Source organism: Patagioenas fasciata, chromosome 21 (assembly GCF_037038585.1).
Source record: "Patagioenas fasciata isolate bPatFas1 chromosome 21, bPatFas1.hap1, whole genome shotgun sequence".
In the NCBI taxonomy this organism is placed as follows: Eukaryota; Metazoa; Chordata; class Aves; order Columbiformes; family Columbidae; genus Patagioenas; species Patagioenas fasciata.
The window spans coordinates 6,322,845-6,342,446 of record NC_092540.1 but is presented as its reverse complement, the minus strand read 5'-3'; the positions used below and the strand labels follow the sequence as shown (position 1 = coordinate 6,342,446).

At 52.1% G+C, this 19,602-nt stretch overlaps 1 protein-coding gene across 1 annotated transcript; it reads right to left on the bottom strand.

Moving 5' to 3' along the window:
* Positions 1-13,091: 13,091 nt before the first annotated feature.
* LOC139829556 (ubiquitin carboxyl-terminal hydrolase 17-like protein 6) lies at positions 13,092-18,232 on the bottom strand. Its single transcript, XM_071817717.1, has 13 exons — positions 18,211-18,232; positions 17,341-17,541; positions 16,801-16,911; positions 16,623-16,725; positions 16,411-16,478; positions 16,180-16,250; positions 15,554-15,636; positions 15,205-15,316; positions 14,810-14,950; positions 14,494-14,594; positions 14,146-14,242; positions 13,379-13,816; positions 13,092-13,169 (listed from the first exon to the last, which is right to left on the bottom strand). Exons 1-13 carry the CDS (start codon positions 18,230-18,232, stop codon positions 13,092-13,094), a joined length of 1,626 nt encoding a protein of 541 aa, XP_071673818.1.
* Between the last annotated feature and the right edge of the window lie 1,370 nt (positions 18,233-19,602).

Genomic DNA, 19,602 nt, shown 5'->3' with positions numbered 1-19,602 from the left:
AACCCTAACCCAAACTCCTAAGCCTAACCCTAACCCAGACATAACCCTAACCATTACCCAAACTCCTAACCCTAAGCCTAATTCTAACCCAAACTACAAACCCTAAGCCTAACCCTAACCCAAACTCCGAACCCTAAGCCTAACTCTAACCCAAACTCCTAAGCCTAAGCCTAACCCAACTCTGAACCCTAACCCCACTCAAACTCCTAACCCTAAGCATAACCCAAACCCAAACTCCTAACCCTAACACAAACCCTTAATGCAAAATTCTAACCGTAAGCCTAACCCTAAAAAACCTCAATAACCTATGCCTAACGCTAACCCAAACTCCTAACCCTAACCCAAACTCCTAAGCCTAACCCTGACCCTAACCCAGACATAACCCTAAGCCTAACCCTGACTCCTGACCCTAAGCCTAACCCTAAGCCTAACCTTGACTCCTAACCCTAAGCCTAACCCTGACTCCTAACCCTACCCCAAAATCCTAACCCTACGCCAAACTTCTAACCCTAACCCCTACCCCAAACTCCTAAGCCTAACCCTAACCCCTACCCCAAACAACTAACCCTAAGCCTAACGCTAACCCCTACCCCAAACTCCTAAGCCTAAGCCTACCCCAAACTCCTAAGCCTAATCCTAACCCAAACTTCGAACCCTAAGCCTAATCCAAACTCCGAACCCTAAGCCTAACCCAAACTCCTAACGCAAAATCCTAACCGTAAGCCTAACCCTAAAAAAACTCAATAACCTATGTCTAACACTAACCCAAACTCCTAACCCTAACCCAAACTCCTAAGCCTAAGCCTAACCCTAACCCAGACATAACCCTAAGCCTAACCCTGACTCCTAACCCTAAGCCTAACCTTGACTCCTAACCCTAAGCCTAACCCTACCCCAAACTTCTAAGCCTAAGCCCTACATCAAACTCCTAAGCCTAACCCTAACCCCTACCCCAAACAACTAACCCTAACCCCTACATCAAACTCCTAAGCCTAAGCCTACCCCAAACTCCTAAGCCTAACCCTAACCCCTACCCCAAACAACTAACCCTAACCCCTACCCCAAACAACTAACCCTAACCCCTACCCCAAACTCCTAAGCCTAAGCCTACCCCAAACTCCTAAGCCTAACCCTAACTCAAACTACGAACCCTAAGCCTAATGCAAACTCTTAACGCATAATCCTAAACGTAAGCCTAACCCTAAAAAAACTCAACAACCTATGCCTAACACTAACCCAAACTCCTAAACTCCTAACCCAAATTCCTAAGCCTAAGTCTAAGCCTAACCCAAACCATAACCCTAAGCCTAACTCTGACTCCTAACCCTAAGCCTAACCCTGACTCTTAACCCTACCCCAAATCCTAATCTAAGTTTAACCCTACCCAAAACTTCTAACCCTCACCCCTACCCCAAACTCCTAAGCCTAACTCTAACCCCTACCCCAAAAACTAACCCTAAGCCTAACCCCTACCCCAAACTCCTAAGCCTAAGCCTCACCCTAACCCAGACATAACCCTAACCATTACCCAAACTCCTAACCCTAAGCCTAATTCTAACCCAAACTACAAACCCTAAGCCTAACCCTAACCCAAACTCCGAACCCTAAGCCTAACTCTAACCCAAACTCCTAAGACTAAGCCTAACCCAACTCTGAACCCTAACCCCACTCAAACTCCTAACCCTAAGCATAACCCAAACCCAAACTCCTAACCCTAACACAAACCCTTAATGCAAAATTCTAACCGTAAGCCTAACCCTAAAAAACCTCAATAACCTATGCCTAACGCTAACCCAAACTCCTAACCCTAACCCAAACTCCTAAGCCTAACCCTGACCCTAACCCAGACATAACCCTAAGCCTAACCCTGACTCCTGACCCTAAGCCTAACCCTAAGCCTAACCTTGACTCCTAACCCTAAGCCTAACCCTGACTCCTAACCCTACCCCAAAATCCTAACCCTACGCCAAACTTCTAACCCTAACCCCTACCCCAAACTCCTAAGCCTAACGCTAACCCCTACCCCAAACTCCTAAGCCTAAGCCTACCCCAAACTCCTAAGCCTAATCCTAACCCAAACTTCGAACCCTAAGCCTAATCCAAACTCCGAACCCTAAGCCTAACCCAAACTCCTAACGCAAAATCCTAACCGTAAGCCTAACCCTAAAAAAACTCAATAACCTATGTCTAACACTAACCCAAACTCCTAACCCTAACCCAAACTCCTAAGCCTAAGCCTAACCCTAACCCAGACATAACCCTAAGCCTAACCCTGACTCCTAACCCTAAGCCTAACCCTGACTCCTAACCCTAAGCCTAACCTTGACTCCTAACCCTAAGCCTAACCCTACCCCAAACTTCTAAGCCTAAGCCCTACATCAAACTCCTAAGCCTAACCCTAACCCCTACCCCAAACAACTAACCCTAGCCCCTACATCAAACTCCTAAGCCTAAGCCTACCCCAAACTCCTAAGCCTAACCCTAACCCCTACCCCAAACAACTAACCCTAACCCCTACCCCAAACAACTAACCCTAACCCCTACCCCAAACTCCTAAGCCTAAGCCTACCCCAAACTCCTAAGCCTAACCCTAACTCAAACTACGAACCCTAAGCCTAATGCAAACTCTTAACGCATAATCCTAAACGTAAGCCTAACCCTAAAAAAACTCAACAACCTATGCCTAACACTAACCCAAACTCCTAAACTCCTAACCCAAATTCCTAAGCCTAAGTCTAAGCCTAACCCAAACCATAACCCTAAGCCTAACTCTGACTCCTAACCCTAAGCCTAACCCTGACTCTTAACCCTACCCCAAATCCTAATCTAAGTTTAACCCTACCCAAAACTTCTAACCCTCACCCCTACCCCAAACTCCTAAGCCTAACCCTAAGCCCTACCCCAAAAACTAACCCTAAGCCTAACCCCTACCCCAAACTCCTAAGCCTAAGCCTCACCCAAATTCGTAAGCCTAAGCCTAACCCTAACCCTAACTCCTAAGCCTAAGCCTCACCCAAACTCCAAAGCCTAACCCAAACTCCTACCCCTAAGCCTAACCCTAACACCTATCCCAATCTCCTAACCCTAAGCCTAACCCTAACCCAGACTCCTAACCCTAAGCGTAACCCTAACCCAGACACCTAACCCTAAGTGTAACCCTAACCCAAACTCCTAACCCTAACTCTCAAACCTAAGCCTAACCCTAACCCTAACCCAAAATCATAACCCTAACTGCTACCCAAACTCCTAACCCTAAGCCTAACCCTAACCCAAACTCCGAACCCTAAGCCTAACCCTAACCCAAACCCTGAATCCTAAGCCTAATCCTAAACCAAACTCCCAACCCTAAGCCTAACCCTAACACCTAAGACAAATTCCTAACCCTAAGTGTAACCCAAACCCAATCTCCTAACCGTAACCCTCACACAAACTCCTAACCCTAACCGAAACTCCTAAGCCTAAGCCTAAACCTAAGCCTAAATCTGAGCCTACCCTAGACTCCCAACCCTGAGCGTACCCCAGACTCCAACCCTGAGCCTACCCCAGACTCCCAACCCTGAGCCTGAGCCTAACCCAAACTCCTAACCCTGAGCCTAACACCTAAGCCAACCTAAGCCAAACTCCTAAGCCAAACTCCTAAGCCCAAGCCAAAGTCCTAAGCCAAAGTCTTAACCCTAAGCCTAAAGCTAACCCAAAGTCCTAACCCTTAGTCTAACCCAAACTCCTAACCCTTAGCCTAACCCAAACTCCTAACCCTAACCATTAGCCTAACCCAAACTCCTAACCCTAACCCTTAGCCTAACCCCAACGCCTAACCTAGTATCCGAACCCCAACCCCTAACCCAGTATCCTAACCACAATGCCTAACCCAGTATCCTAACCCCAACGCCTAACCCCAAGGCCTAATCCAGTATCCTAACCCAAACGCCTAACCCCAACACCTAGCCTAACCCAAACTCCTTAGTCTAAACCTAACCCTAACACAATCTCCTAACCCTAACCCAAACCCTTAACCCTAATCCAAATCCTTAACCCTTAACCCTAACCCTTAAACCTTAACCCTAACCCTTAACCCTAAACCTTAACCCTAACCCTAACCCTTAACCCTAACCCTAACTCCTAAGCCTAACCCTAACTCCTAAGCCTAACCCTATCCCAAACTCCAAAGCCTAACCCTATCCCAAACTCCCAAGCCTAACCCTATCCCAAACTCCAAAGCCTAACCCTATCCCAAACTCCAAAGCCTAACCCTATCCCAAACTCCAAAGCCTAACCCTATCCCAAACTCCAAAGCCTAAGCCTAAACCTAACTGTAATAGTGCTAACCTTAACCATATTCCTACCGTTTTGCCCTAAACCTGAAGTCTAACCTCTTAAACAAACATTATTCCCTAACCCCCAACCTTAATCCTTACTGCTAACACTAACCCTACTACTAACCCTTACCACTAACCACATCCCTACCCATAAACCCTAAACCTAATCCTAATCAAACCCTAATAATAACCCTAACCCTACCCCTAACACCTATCCCTTAATCTAAACCTCTAATATTACTCCAATCACTTACTGTAATCCTAAAGCAAGGCTAAATCTGAGACCAACCTCTAACCCTAACTCTAACCCCAACTCTAAACCTAATGCTCAGCCCTCTTACTCTAACCAGAAATCTATGCCTAAACCTAAAACCAAACTATGCCTCACCCAAAAGCCCTAACCTTAATTCTAACCCTAATCCTAATCAAATCCTGACCTTACCACTAGCCCTAACCCTAAAACGAACTCCAAACGTAACCGTAACCCTAGCCCCGAAACATCATCTAACTGAAACACATACTCCTAACCGTAACAGTAATTCTAACCCTAACTCTGACCCTTGCCCTACGTTTAACCCTATTTCTAACCTTCAATCTAACCCTCCCCCTTAAACATAAATCAAACCTGTAACCCCAAAATCTAACCCCACTCCCTAATTCCTAAGCCTAACCCTAACTGTAACTCCTAACACCTTTACCCTACATCGAACCCTATACCTTAACCCTACTACTTAACCATAACTTAAATCTCATATAACTCAATCACAAACTTCTAATACTAACCCTTAATGCTATGCTCTAACCTCTGGCCCAAAGTTTAATCCTAACTCTAAGTCTAACCCAAACCCTGACCCATAGCCCTCACTCAAAACCCTAACCATGCTCCCTACGCCTATCCCAAACTCTAACCCTAACTCTATCCCCTAACCCAAAACCTTACCTAACACTAACCCTCAACCTTAACTAAAACCTAACCCTTATTTAAATGCTAAACCTAAACCTAATCCTAACTCTAACCCTAACTTAATCCTTAAATTAAGCCCTAATTTTTACTGTAACTCTAACCTTTACTGTAAGTCCTAACCCTAAGTCTAACCCTGAAACCTAATGCTAATTCTAGCCCTAACACCAAACCCTAACCTAGCCCTAAGCCTAACTATAACCGTAAGCCTAAGTCTTAATTGCTTACTATAACCCTATCCTTAACCCTAATTCTAACCACAAAAAACAAACCCCTAACACTCTTTCTAAACCTAACTCCTAAACCTTAACCCCAACCCTAAGGCTAAATCTAACCCTACCTCTAATTAGAACTCAAAAACTAATCACTAACCCTAACCACAAACCCTAATCGTAACAAAAACCCTAACTCCCTAACCCCTAAACCTACCTGTAATCTAAACCTAAACCCAACCTGAAGCCTTACCTAAGGCTAACTCTACACCCAAGCCCCTTACCCTAAACTAAGCCTCACCATACACCTTATATCAATTTGACACTAATTCTAATCCTTAACTGCTAACTCTAATCCTGACCCTGTGCTTTACCCAAAGCTCTATCTTTAAGTCTGACAAAAAGCTAGCCCCCTCTGATGCTAATACAAACGTAATCCTAACTCAACCTAGCATATCCTCTAACCCTAGCCCCTAACACTGAAACCTAACCCTAAACACTAATTCTAACTCTAAACCTAACCAATATACACTAGCTAATCAACAATAACCAACAAATGATAACCCTAAGCAAAACTCTGATCCTGGTCCTAGCCCCTAACCCCAACTCTACCCCTTAATTCCAACCCTTACTCTAACCATCGCTCTAACCCTAACTCTTATCCCTAACCACTATTCCAAACACTACTAGACCCCTAATCCTGACCCAAAACCCAAACTCTAACTACTTCCCTCAACTCCAAACCCTATCACTAACTACAATGCCAATTCCTCATCCCTAACCTTACCCTAATCCAAACCACTACCACTAACTCTAAACCTAAACCATAAACCTATCACTAACCAAAACTCAACCTTAACTCTGTCCCTACTCCTAACCCTAACTACTTACCATAGCAGTCTTCACTAACCCCTAACACTCATCTAACCCTAACTCTAACTCTAGCACCTAACAGCAGAACTGTAGCTCTAATCCTAACCCATAAAACTAACTTTAACCCTAAACGCCTAACTAACTCAAACCCTTAACACTAAACCTAAACCCAAGCCTTCATTCTAACCCTTACCCACGATCTGTAACCCTAATGCTAAACCTAATTCTAACCCAGAGCAGCATTCTCCTGTCTCCTCCATTCTCCTCTTTTTCTTCCTCTTGAGGGGGTAGATGGGTTCTGTGTCCAGACAGGTCCTGGGGCCTGACACTTGCACCATGGGCGTGATCTTTCGGTGCTGACAGCTGGGTGCCTCCCTGCCACCGCTGGGACCCTTGCCTGCCACCTCCTTCCCCTGCAGGGGACACTGAGCCCTCCTGTGTGAGATTCTTCTTCTTCCTTGGGGGCTGGAGACTTGATCCTTGTCCTCCACAGCCAGAGCACAGGGGCTGCTGTCTGCTCCACGGTGCTGCTTACACTGCCTCTTTTTGGAGGAACCAGGGGTGACCTGGCTGGGCTCCTCCTCGCTGCTGCAGGGAGGAAGGTGGTGCGAAGGGTGGGCAGTGAAACAGGTGGTCATGGGGGGCCTAGGAGCCAAAAGGCTGAGCTGAGGACGAAGTTGAAGGTCGGCTTTCCAGGATTTGCCTGATGGAGTGCAGATGAGGACAGCCTGCAGAACAGGAAAAGAGGCTGACATGATCTGAAGGCCAGCTCAGGAGCCCCCCTCTTCCTCCACACTCCACAGTGCACAAGCACAGCACTCAATTGCTACCACCTTAGCCAATCCAAGAGAACAGGAGAGGTGGCTGCTGAAGTCACTCCCCCGGGCCACCTGTCATGCAGTTGTCTCGTGGAGTACTGGCCTTGCTGCCGTTCAGGAGCCTTGGAGCGACTGGCACCACTTACCTCGACTTGCCAAAAGGCCAAGGAGTTGGGGTGGGTGGTGTCCATGGGGTAGGTGCGCTTGGCAAATTGGGAATGAGGTGGTGTGCAATGGTCACTTCTGCTCACCTTCCACAGGATGCTGCGCTGCAGTTATTGACATGAAAAAAAAAACAAATAACAAACTTGGTGATCTAAAGAAAAGAGGTTTCCATGAGCCAAGAGAAGAAAATAAGAAGGAGAGCCCGGAGAAAAAGGAAGGGTAAAGACACAGAAGGGGAGAGGAAAGTAGGGGTGGTCAACAAATCAGAAGTGTTTTCTGTTAGAAGCAGAAAGGAAAAAAGGAAGGAGGGAAATTTAAACAACAGAAACCCCAGCGCACTGTCCTGAGTCCTGGTTGCACAGCAGCGCCCAGAGGGCCAGTCCCAGTCACTGCCTGGAGGCTGCAGAGTCTCCTCCTCCCATCACCCCAGGGGACAGGATACCCAGAGAAGATTGGCGAGGCCACCCCGCTTAAGGGACTGGCACCCCCGCCCCTCTGTCCTGAGCAAGAAGACAGGAGGCGTTTCTCCAGCCTTAATCAGGGATGGGAACAACAGCAGGGACCTGGCCCTGCACCCCAAACCAGAGCAATTGCTGCAGCCCTGAGGCTGAGGGGCTCTCCCTGTCTGCCTCCAGCTTAGCAAGACACCCAGCATCCGGTCTACACTGTCCCCAACACAATCTCCAGCTCACAAGACACAAGGCACCTATTGAAGACCCCAGGCAGAAGCTCAGACTCACTTTTTGGCACAAAACACCAGCTTCTTGGCTGGTAGCGGTGACATGGTGCTCTGGCCCTGAACAGCCTTCAGGACTCACCTGGTCTATCACTGGTGAAGACATGGGTCTGTTGGTCACAGCTTTTTTCACCTGATCAGAGATGCTGGTCCCCAGAGATAAAACAGAGCATGAGCACAGGGCCACAGACTGCACCAAAGCCCTGAGCCTGCCCCCAGCCAGGCCCTGGCCAGCATGCCGTGAGGGACGGCTGCACTGTCCACCACAGCACGGAGCCTCACTGGAGGAGTCGTGGCTCATGCTCAGGCAACGGGCTCTGCTTTGCCAGACAGAGGCAGCACAACAACAGAAGCTGCTTCCCTCTTGCCTGCACCCTGCCTGACACTGGCAGTTAAGCAGCCTTGAGAGCAGTAACGGTGCAGCTGCAGGAACACCCCCTGTGAGAGCAGAGCTCCCCCCACCCAGACCCTGCCCCAGTACCTGATCTCCAGCGCCAGGTCCAGGAAAGGGTCAGAGGTCTCCCAGATGCTCCTGCACACTGAGAACTTCACTGCAAAAGCAAGAGCAGTTATCACACCCTGGCACAACACCTGCACCCAACACCACCCCAGCACAGCACAGGCAGCTGCCGTGTTCCCCTCTCCAGCTTTGGGCTCTGGGATGTCGGCACCAGGATTCACAGCGTGCAATTCCACTGCGTGCTGGGACAGCAAGCGCTGCTACATAACTGCCAACATGGGTTCTTCAGCTGGTGGCAAAGAGCTGCGGCCCACAGCCAACAGCATTTTCCATCACCACAACACACGCCACAACCCACAGGAACCACAAGACTGACCAGCTGCAGCTCTAGAGAAGTTACACACACTCAGCAGTTCTCCCAAAAGATTTTTGTTGCAAGACTCTCAGGGCAACCTCTGCCCTGAGACTCACAAGCCCAGGACCTGGCAGCCAGCGCTCACCACGGGAGCACAGGGATCTGCCAAAGATCTGGTGAACCAGCATGGTGGCCTGGGTCTGGTGATCCAACCTGGAGACAGCAGCACCAGAGCTCACACTGCCCCTCTGCACTGGCCACCCCCGTGACACTCACTGTGTCCCCAGGATCCAAACCTATCCCAGTGGCAGCTCCTCTCTCCCTTCCCCTCAGGAGCATCTTGCCAACATTTATCCAGCACTTGCAGTGGCCACTAACCAGGCCTGGAGCTGTCAGGAGAAAGGACTCCCTGGAGCTCACCCAGCTCTAAACTCAGCCCCGACCTGCTGCTGCCTCGGCAGCCGGCACTGCGAGCAGCGCAGAGATGGAGCAGTTGGCAAAGAGCTTTGCAAGGCAGAGCCCTCTGGGGCACAGCACTGAGGGGGACCCACTTCCCCTCTGCATGACTGAGCATCAGCCAAGAAAGCAGCAAGCTAAATTTCACAGGAACAGAAAATTAACATGTAAACACTCATTTGTTCCAAGGTCCTACCTGTGGGATTGCCCCGAGGCTCACGGACACACTCAAGTGAAGCACTCAAGTAGCGGCTGCCTACAGGGACGGCTGGAATCAAGCTTCTGGGGAGAAGGACAGATGACTAGCAAGAGACAAATCAGACAAGAGAGAAGACAGAGGAGCTGAGAGAGGAAGAAACACACAGGGAAAAGGATGGAGAGATGGAGAGATGGAGGCAAAAAGGGACAATAAGCTGTGATGAGACAGGGAGGAAGAAACAGCAGGGCTGATGAGCAGGACAGAGGGATGGGGAGGGGGGACGAGGAGAAGCAGGAAGGGGCTGGAGAAAGACAAGGAGGGGGATGTACAGATGGAGAGACAAAAAGAAAGACAGGGAACAGAACAAAGGGAGTGAGAAATAAAGCAAAGTTGGGATCCAAATGAAGAGACTGGAAAGGGGAGACATGCAATAATGAGCTGGAAAAAGAGGAAAAGAGGGCTGAGGAGCAGGAAAGAGGAAGAGAAGACAAAGAAAAGGCAGAGTCAGCTGGACAGGGGCGATATAGTGAGAAGGGATGGCACTGGGAACAGGGATGGAAGACAGAAGGAAAACCAGGACAGAAAGACATCAAGAAGGAAAAGGGGCAGTAATCTGGACAGGGCTGGAGAAAGAAGCAGCAGGGAAGGGGAAGACAGGCAGAAGGACAGAAGGGGAGCAGGAGAGAGAAAGAAAAATAAGGGTTGGGGGCAGGATCGAGATTGGGGAAAAAATCCTGGGGCGGGCAGCAAGATGGAGAGGGAGTAAAAAAAGAAGAGGGGCAGGAATAGGTGCAGGGAGCAGGACAGAGGGATACAGTGAGAAATGATGGGGCAGGGAGCAGGATAGAGCAACAGAGCAGAATGGTGACAAAGAGAAACCAGGGATGATGAGAACCACAGAAGGGTGGAGACAGAAAGGGAGATACGAGAAACCCTGCACAGAGGTGGAGAAGGGTGGAGGAAATGGTGAGGAAGAAGCAGAGAGGGATAGAGAGAGAAGAGATGAAGAGGAAGAAGGACACAGTAGGAAAGAGGAGGGAGCAGGGAGTGACTGGAGCACAAATCAGGATGAAATGACCCCAAGGGCCCAGGACTCACCACAGTTCCTGCTCTACACTGCCAGGCAAGTTGTGGAGTTCAGGCACTTCTGTCTGCCTGTCTTTTCCTCCCCTCCTATTCTGCAGCTCCAGTCGTTTGTCCATCCTGCACCTAAGAGAACACATCGGTATTTGACAGCTCTTACAGCACAAGGTTTCCCAGACACACACCACACACACACACACTATACGGCCGTACAGTATTTGTCCTCACTTACACAGACCCTGCGGTGCACGTTTGTAATCTGCTCTGCTGAGGCTGCTCACAGGGACTCTTCCTCACCCAGAGGGGCAGCTGTCTCTGGTGCAGCTGCAGCAGCAGCTGTGGGGATCCCCTGCACTTCACCCTCCAGCTGCTTCCCCTTCTCCTGCTCTCTCCAGCTCCAGCCCCAGCTGTTCCTCTCCAGCAAGTGCCCCCTGCCCCCTCCCCCGCCCAGGAGAACAAGGCCAGAGGCAGCAACAACATCTCCAGGGCCCCAGAGGGAGGAAAAAGGGCCCCAGGGCTGGGCCAGGCGCTGCTCGGCCTCGGGCAGCTCCCCGGGCGCCATGGTAAAACTCACCCTGGCCGCCTGCAGAGCAACCGCCTGCTCAGCCTGGGCTGCGCCACCATTGGTCGGGATGGCTGTCAGTCTCCTCCCCTGAGCTGCTCCTGCAGCTGATAGGCTGCCTGGGCAGTGACTCTGTCCTGCTTTGGGGCTCACCCTGCCCTGAGGTGATACTCTCTCTGATTGGCTGTCTGAGGGGTTACTCCCTCCACAGTGTCCGCCTTCCCTGAGCCGCTGTTTTCTCTGATTGGCTGTCTGGGATTTCCCACTGGCTCCCCCCACCAAATGATTGCTCAGACCATTTCTCAATCATCCCTGTGCTGCACTCCCACCAGGTGTGATTGGTCCACACACTTCCGGGCGGTTGCTGCCAGGCAGCGAGCTCCACCTGAAAATGAAGCTGTGGGCCCTCACCAAAGGCCATGGGTAATGAAAGACATGTTGGGACCCTAAACATGAGGATTTGGCCCCAAGAGGGAGGCTCTGGGCACTTGGAAGGACGGGCAGATGCTCCAGATGGCGCTTTGGGCCCTGCACACGAGGGCACCCTCTTGGCTCCCACCCGAGCTGGGTTTGGTGCCCGTGACCCCAGGTTCCAGCTCTGCTGTGCTTTCTGACCTCATGGGCCCTCTTGTCCTGCCAAACTTCTGCTGCCAAACCCTGCTGTAGGAAACAATCACCTTGCCAGTAGAACAGGCCCGGGCAGGATCTCTCAGCAAAGCGTATTTTATAAACGATTTTGCAAGACCAGGTGTTCTACCCAAAGACAGGCACAGGGAATAGGACAAAAAGCCCCCGCTTACACATCCGCCAATCCCAGCTGCACATTCCCTCCCCTGCTCCCCGTCGGTTGGTACTGCAGGGTTTACAGACTCCCCAGGGCTTGCCTCAGTTTACCTGTCTCATTCATCTAATTCTAACAACCCTCTCACCTTATTGATTTATTTAAAAGCTGGATTCCTGGCTCTTTGGTTACCCTTTCCCCTAGATTAACTTTTTAAATACAGTAATCAGTTTGGATTCCGGGATTATTTCAAACGGACTCTGTTTTCCACTAAGGATTTGTGGGCTGATGTCTCTGAGTCCTTCCCCTGCTGGGGTCAGGTGCCAGATCAGTTCTAAAACAACATTCCCCCTTGCAATGGCTCCTTACATCTCCACATTGAAACAGAAGAGAGGGCAAGATGGGCACACACAACACACAGCTCCCAAAACCCATCACAGAGACTTCTCAGAATGGGGATTTCTCCATTTGCCTCAAAACCCACAGAGAAGAAAGCACCCCATAAATGACACACACGAGGCCAACAAGAGTTTGTTTTTAATGGTGGCTTTGGCTTTTCTGCCCGCTGGTGCCCAGTGAGTGTTTCTGAGCAGCGATCCCAGCCGTGGCACGCAGGTTGCAGCTCTTCCTCCAGGGGCCTGTGGGCAGGCGGGCCGGCCGGCAGAGCTGCCCCTGGCTCTGGAAGGGCTCTCTGAGCTCTTCCTGCCAGAGGCAGCACTGGCTGCTGGTGCCCTTGGGGCAGCTTGGTCCCTGCTGGGGCAGCTTTGCTGCTTCCTGGACTCTTCCTCCTCCTCTTCCTCCTCTCCAGCATCACAGCCGTCAGATGCTGTGTCCTCCCTCATCCAGGCTGCAATCTGCCCCCGTCACCACCAACCGTCTTCCTCATCTGCATCTCCAGGGCACTGAAGCCGTCCTGCCCCTCCTCCTCCTCTGTGCTGGGGGGTCACAGTCCGTGATCTCCACAAACTGCCTGCGGAGATCATAGCCGCGCCGCGGGGATCTGCTCCGCTCCCTCTGCCTCAGCTGGGTGTGCTCCCGAGCAGCTTTGGGTGCGGAACGACACCGGGAGCTGCCGCTGGAAGGCCCTGGAGCTGCATCATCCCTTAGGGCTCGGTCACACCGTGGAGGACTTGTTCTCCAGCTCCGTGTCCTCCTTGCTGAGCGATGCTGGTCTGTGATCTCCAGAAACCGGCTGCGGAGATCATAGTCCCGCCGCGGGGATCTGCTCCGATCTCTCCGCCTTGGCCAAGTTTGCTCCTGAGCAGCTCTGGGGGCAGGAAAAGAATGGGAGCTGCTGCTGGAGGGCACTGGAGGTGCTGGTGCAGGCTGGGAGCTGCTGCTGGACGGCACTGGAGGTGCTGGTGCAGGCTGGGAGCTGCCATTGGAGGGTCGTGGAGCTGCCTTGTCCCTGTGAGCGCGGTCACAGCTCAGGGGACTGGTTCTCCCCCTCCTCCCGTCTGGGTGTTCATAGTCCGCGGTGTCCACGACCCAGCTGCGGAAATCGTTGCCCCAGTGCGGGGATCTGCTCCTGGTCCTCTCCCTGGCACCGTTGTCCTGGCCGTGGGCAGAAGGGCTGAATCCCCGCTCCTCTTTGCTGCTGTCCTCTCGTGCAGAGTGGAGCACACGCTCGCGGGGGTGACAGCACAGCCTGAGACAGCCGTGGAAGAAGCGACGCAAGCAGGAGCCCAGGGAGGAGCTGCTGTTGATCCTCCCTGGCCAGATGGGGTACAGCCAGCCCACAGATGCCTCCTGGGAACCTGCCCGGCTTTGCTGGCTGGTGCTGGCTGGTGCAGGGGAGCTGCTGTCCTCTGGAGAGTCCTCCATGCCCCCCGCCATGTCCTGCAAAGAGAGCTGTGAGAAGCTCCTGCCCTTTTCTCCTGACAGGACCCACCAGTGGGAAACCCCCAGAAGCTGTCAGGGGACAGCTAAGGGCCTCCCAAAGGCTCCTGGAGGCTGCAGAGGGGCCAAGGAGGACAAATGGGATGGATCCAGGTGGGATGCTGGGAGAGGGAGCCGTGCTGCAACTGTGTAGAAAGCTGCCGTGTGGGAGGGAAAAGAGAGCGCTGCCAAGATCCCCAAAAAAACCCGCTGTCCCTCTGGTGCGCTGACCACCTCCCCACAGCCACCTTAGTCCTACGGGGCAGATGCTGCTGTCCCACAGAGCCCACCTGCTTGCTACCGGCCACCCGCTGACTGAGGAGGGAACGGGCTTCTGATGATGCTGGTGAGGAAGAAGCCTTTTGTCCAATTTCCAAATCGGAGCACCTGGGGAAAAAAGGAGGGATCTCTGTTGAGGGCTGTTCTTGCAGCCTCCTCTGGGTTCCGGCATTTTCTTGGAACAGTTTATGTGACAGAGAGAAGATGCAACTGAGACCCCTAATGGGAAATTTGGTTGGGCTGAAGGATGCAGGTGGTAATTGTCTGCTATGACAGAAACACTCAGGAGGACGAGAAGAAAAATAACAAAGCCAGGAAAAGGAAATGTGTTCTGAACACAGTTTAAAACTTGTGATTACCTGATGTAAAACAGTAAATAGGCTTGCTGCCTGAGGACTCTGTCACTGTTGCAAAGATCCACAGACTTGTCGTTCATCTGGTACCACAGTCCATCACTGGCCTGCAAAGAAAACGTCGATATCTGGAGATGAATGGCACGGCTTCTGAACAAAACACAGGCCAAAAACTGCCGAACCAGGAGTGTTCAAAACATATGCATTCCAGCCCCTGAGGAAACCTTCTCCCCTCAAATCCTTGGCTGTCAGGAACACGGCAGGAAAGTCAGTTTTCCCCGGGATACATTTTTCCTTTGTTCAGAAGGAAGTCGCTTTTCACCTTTATGTAGCAGAAGTAGTGTCCTGCGCGGCAGCTGTCACCTCCGTGCACCAGGACGGCGTACAAGGAGTAGAGGAGCGGTTCTCCGGCTGCCTGAGACATGTACGGGCGAAGATCCAGGTACTGGGGATACTCCACAACCTACGGAGAGACCAGGAGGGCTCAGCAATGATCCTGGAAAGCTTCAGGACACAGCAATATGTCACGAGTTGGGTGGCAGGAAACTCATCCGGACCAAAGCAGCTCTGTGGGAGCAGAGGACACACTTGTCTTCCCACGGGAACTGTCCCCAGAAGGGAACGCGAAAATCTCAACATGAGCAGCTTGCGACAGAGCGTCCGGCTTTGGGAAACCCGCTCCAGGAAGAGAACGTTGCACTCCAGTTGTGCACACACCTTGCTGATCTTGTCGCCGGTGAAAGCTTCAAACCTCTTCAGACACACCGTGAGAACCTTGGGCGCGCGATGGACTGTGAACCTCTTGGAGGCGGCAGTCATCTTGTCACACCTTGAAAGCCAGGACAGAGACAAGGGCTGAAACACACTTTTTTTTCCCCCAAAGGCCAGACAGCCTTTCCTGTCTCACACATCCTTGTGCTCTTTTGAGGCTATTCAGTACCATAACGCCATGTTAAAAAACCTGCGTCTCATTACTGTGCCTAAATCCAATGTTAAAAGCTGACTTGTGCTCAATGACACCTTCGCACAGGATCTAGTATGAGTACATCATCAATAATAGCCTTACTTGCTACATTTAAAGCAGTTTTCACCATCCAGGTGCTCAGGTTTCACAAAGTCTTCCAGAGCTGCGGTGACAGATGCGGCTGCCTGGAGGGGTGAGAAGGGAGAGCCCTGAGCTCTGGGAAATTCCCACGCCCAAACACTTACGAGGAGTTTACGCAAAAAAAACCAGCTCGGTGAGGCTGAGGAGACCCACGGTGAACCCGCAAGCAGTGCCCGGGAGGCAGAAAGAGGGTGTGATGCTGAACATCTCCTTCATTTCCCAGGGATTCCCGGGGTTCTCCAGAGCCACCTCTTTGTGGCACCGCACAGTTCAGCTCCGATGGTATGGGTGTCACCAGTGATGGAAACAACACCCCCATGAGCCTGGGAGCCAGACGGGTGTTGAGGGAGGGCAAGGGAAGAAGGAGGAGGGTACGTCACAGTGCAGAGAGGGGCAGGTGTGCCTGTCCAGCTGAAACCAGCAGCGACAGGGAGACCACTGCCGTGGCCCCTGCAGAACACAGTCCGTTCCACCTCCCGCCCACCACCAACCTCTCTTGTCAGATGCATTTGTAAGCCAGCTGTGTGGAATCTGGAAAGCTACAGGGGCCTTGGGACATCTTGAAGCACAATTACAAACTCTCTTACTTTGATATCCAGAGGAACATCCAGGAAGGCCTCGTAGGAATCGGAAACCGCTTGGCAGCTCCAGCATGTGACTGGAAGGCAAATGGAAATGCTCAGTGACAGGGGAAGTCGACGGACCGTGCCGGGTTACGCTCTTCACACCCACTGCGCCAATCACGCCATTGTCTGTTATCACAGGCAGACAGGAGGGCACAGACGATTCCAAGGAGAGCAATAGCTGTGGAAAAGTACCTCTGGATCTCAGAAAGCCCCCAAAGATCTGATGGACGACGGTAGTTGCTTGAGAGGAGATGTCCAAGCTGCAAACCAATGGGAAGGCAGAGTTATCTCCTCCAAGAGTGTGGTTTTGCCTGAAAGCCCTGGCCATAGTTTTCCTTGAGGGGAGGACATCAAGGACTCCAAAGGGCTTGGGAACACTGGAAACACAATTTGCTTGCGCTTACTCGCTGTTTCCACTCAGACAAGCTCTCTGCATGGCATCCACGGTGCAGCGTAAGAACTCGTGGGCGTCCTCCTGCCTGCCATGCTGGAAATTTTCTCCTATTTCTAAGAAAGAAGAAGTTACTAGTTCTCTCCTACAAGAACGGCATCAGTCATGTCACAGCACCTGCACTGACTCACCTGTGAGAGCATCGACGACAACCCAAGGCTCGATGGCACTGTCTGAGGAATGCAGCACCTGTTGAACGTGCACTTCCATGCTGCACATCATGCAGAAGCCTTCCTGGCCACCTGGGGAGGGAGGGAAGCTCCTCAGGTTTGCAAAATATCCACAGCCATGGGAAACCTAATGGGGGTCTTGCAGTTCTAAGAATTCTCCATTCCTCCCAAGGTGCCCAAGTCCCAACAAGCCCGGGACATTTTAGTGCACAGAAAACTTTCTTCAGAGGGATGCTGAACTGACGGAAACTTTCTGTGCAATAAGCAAAGGAGTTTAACTTGCAGGAATAGGGACCAAGAGCCTGCGATAGAAAGAGGTGCCTTTCTGAAGATGAACACATCCAGATAGAAGAAGCTGCTTCTAGGCTTGAGTGTTCAGAGAACACCAACTCAGGGAGCTGACAAAGAAGGGCCACCTTTCTCCTAGATCAGCATCCAGATTCTGGGAGCCCCTGGGCTCTGCTCAACAGATGTACAAGGAATGTTCCCAAAAGTACTGACAGGCCCGGCTGTGCTCCCCAGAGAGCAGGTGGTTGGCCAGAGGCGGGGTGTAGGTCAGGCACTGCAGGACGGAGTTGAGGAAGCACGTGTTGCCCAGGTTGTGCAGTCCCGCTCCAGCTCTCTGGCTGTGCTGCCAGGCCATGCAAATCTTCTCTGGGGGAAAGAGGATCCTCTGCGGCGGAGCCATTCCCTCAGCAACGACTGCCAAGAAACCACATTGGAAGAGAGATGAGTCCACGTTCTTGCACAGAAGCATATTTAAAAGTTGAGTTCTGTACAGGAGCACCCAGGAAAACAAGCTCTAACCTCCCACACAGAAACACTGGGGGAAGCCTAACACTGCTCTTGAAAGTTCCTGGTCAACGAAAATATCGTGTTCCCCTGCTCACTTTGTCAAAAGTGCAACAAATCCACACTCTGACTTCTGTGCCCTGAGCAACCTTCCTTTCCCTCTGGAGTCTTGACCTGGATCAACCCCCGGCACAGCCTCCCCGTGCGTGTCAGGGCTGGAGGGTGCCCGGCAGACGGGCTGCGATGCTGGAGCCAGGCAGGACACCAAAAGGCGCAGTGCAGCGGGTGAGGAACTCGCTTCAGATGGGCAGGAAAGGTCCCCGTCCCACAGCACGGTGCCTCCTGCCCGCCCAGCTGCCTCTCGCTGCCCGTGCCCTGGAGCAGGAGCTGGGTCCCCTCTGCCCGCAGAGGCTGTGTTGGGGCCGGCTCCCAGCTCGGAGCAGCCCTGGGCTTCAAGCAGCATCATGGCCAACACCTGTGGAACCCCCTGCCAGCGTGCAGGGAAACGTGACCCTGGTGTTGAGCAGGGAGCGCTCGCTGGCCCCCACCCTGCCCAGACAATCAGGGCCCCTCACTCACCCATCTCCAGGTTCTGGGCCATGCACAGCTCCTGGGGCTCTGCTGGAGAGCTGTTCTCCTGGGGAGCCCTGTCCTCCTCCAGGGCCACCATGGGGCAGCTGAGGTGTTTGTCTGCCATCGCGTGGGTTTGGAGAAAGAAGTATAGGTGAGGAATGGGGAAGATTTGGTGAAACGCCACGAGTCTGCCAAGGGCAGCCGGGAAAGACCTGGGCTGCGCTTGGGGAGTCCTCAGCACAAGTCTGCCGGGGGCAGAGGGGAGTCTGCCAGGGGCAGCTAAAGTGAGGGTATGGTTGGACTCGATGATCTTAAAGGTTCGCTTCCAACCAAAAAGATTGTCTAGTTCTCAAACTCAATGAGAGACGTGGGCTACGCTCGGGGGCTCTCGCCAGCTCCGTGCTCACACCCTGTCTCGTCACCGTCCTGCCGGACAGTGTGGGCTGGGGCTGCAGCTGCGCTGAGCACATGCAGGGCAGTGGGTGTCACTTTGTGAGGTCACAAAGGGCCCCACTGTGACCCTGTGCCTGGGGAGCGATGGGCAGCATGTCCCGTTGGGAGGCACAGGCCAGTTCAGCCCTGGGCACTTGGGCGCTCTCAGGTGTCTCCTGGTCCCCCTTGGCCCTCATGTCCCCTCGGGACTGCCCTGTTGCCCTGTGTTATGTTCCAGAGCTCCGTGTTCACCTGCTGGCTGATCTGAACAGCAGGGAAGCTGCTCCTTTAGTGGGTTTGTAGAGATTTCTAGGGGATTCCAAGGGTGGGCAGCAGAGGGAATGGGCTTTGTGTGCTGTCTCACAGCTTACAGAAGCTCTCAGTGGCTTGAGGATAACCTGACCATGTAACCAAGTGACAAACTGTTGGAGAGGGCAGAGTACAAAAGGAGGAATCCAGGTGGTGGGGGGTGAAAAAGGTGGAAAGGCTGAGGTACTAAATGCCTTCTTCGCCTCAGTCTTTAACAGTGAGAACAGTTGTGCTCCAGGTACCCAGCCCCTTGAAGCAGAAGACAGACATGGGGAGCAGAGTGAAGCCCCAGTGATCCACGGGGAAATGGTTGACAACCTGCTACACCACTTGGAAACCCACAAGTCTGTGGGGCCAGATGGGATACACCCAAGGGTTCTGAGGGAACTGGTGGAGGGGATCACTGAGCCACTTTCCATTATTTACCTGCAGGAGGACAAGAGACACAGAGAATATCACTTCTTTCCCTTATTAAATTCATCAGTGGCCACACAGTGTCTTTGTTTCTCGTTTAACTGTTCCTGCAGTAGTAACAGCTCATTATGGGGCCCTTGAATTGCTGCTGTCCTTGCAGACCAGATGAACTAACTTCTGCCACCCCGCCTGGCAGTTCACTCCATCCGTGTTACAGCTCTGTGTGCAACACTGACAGCTCCA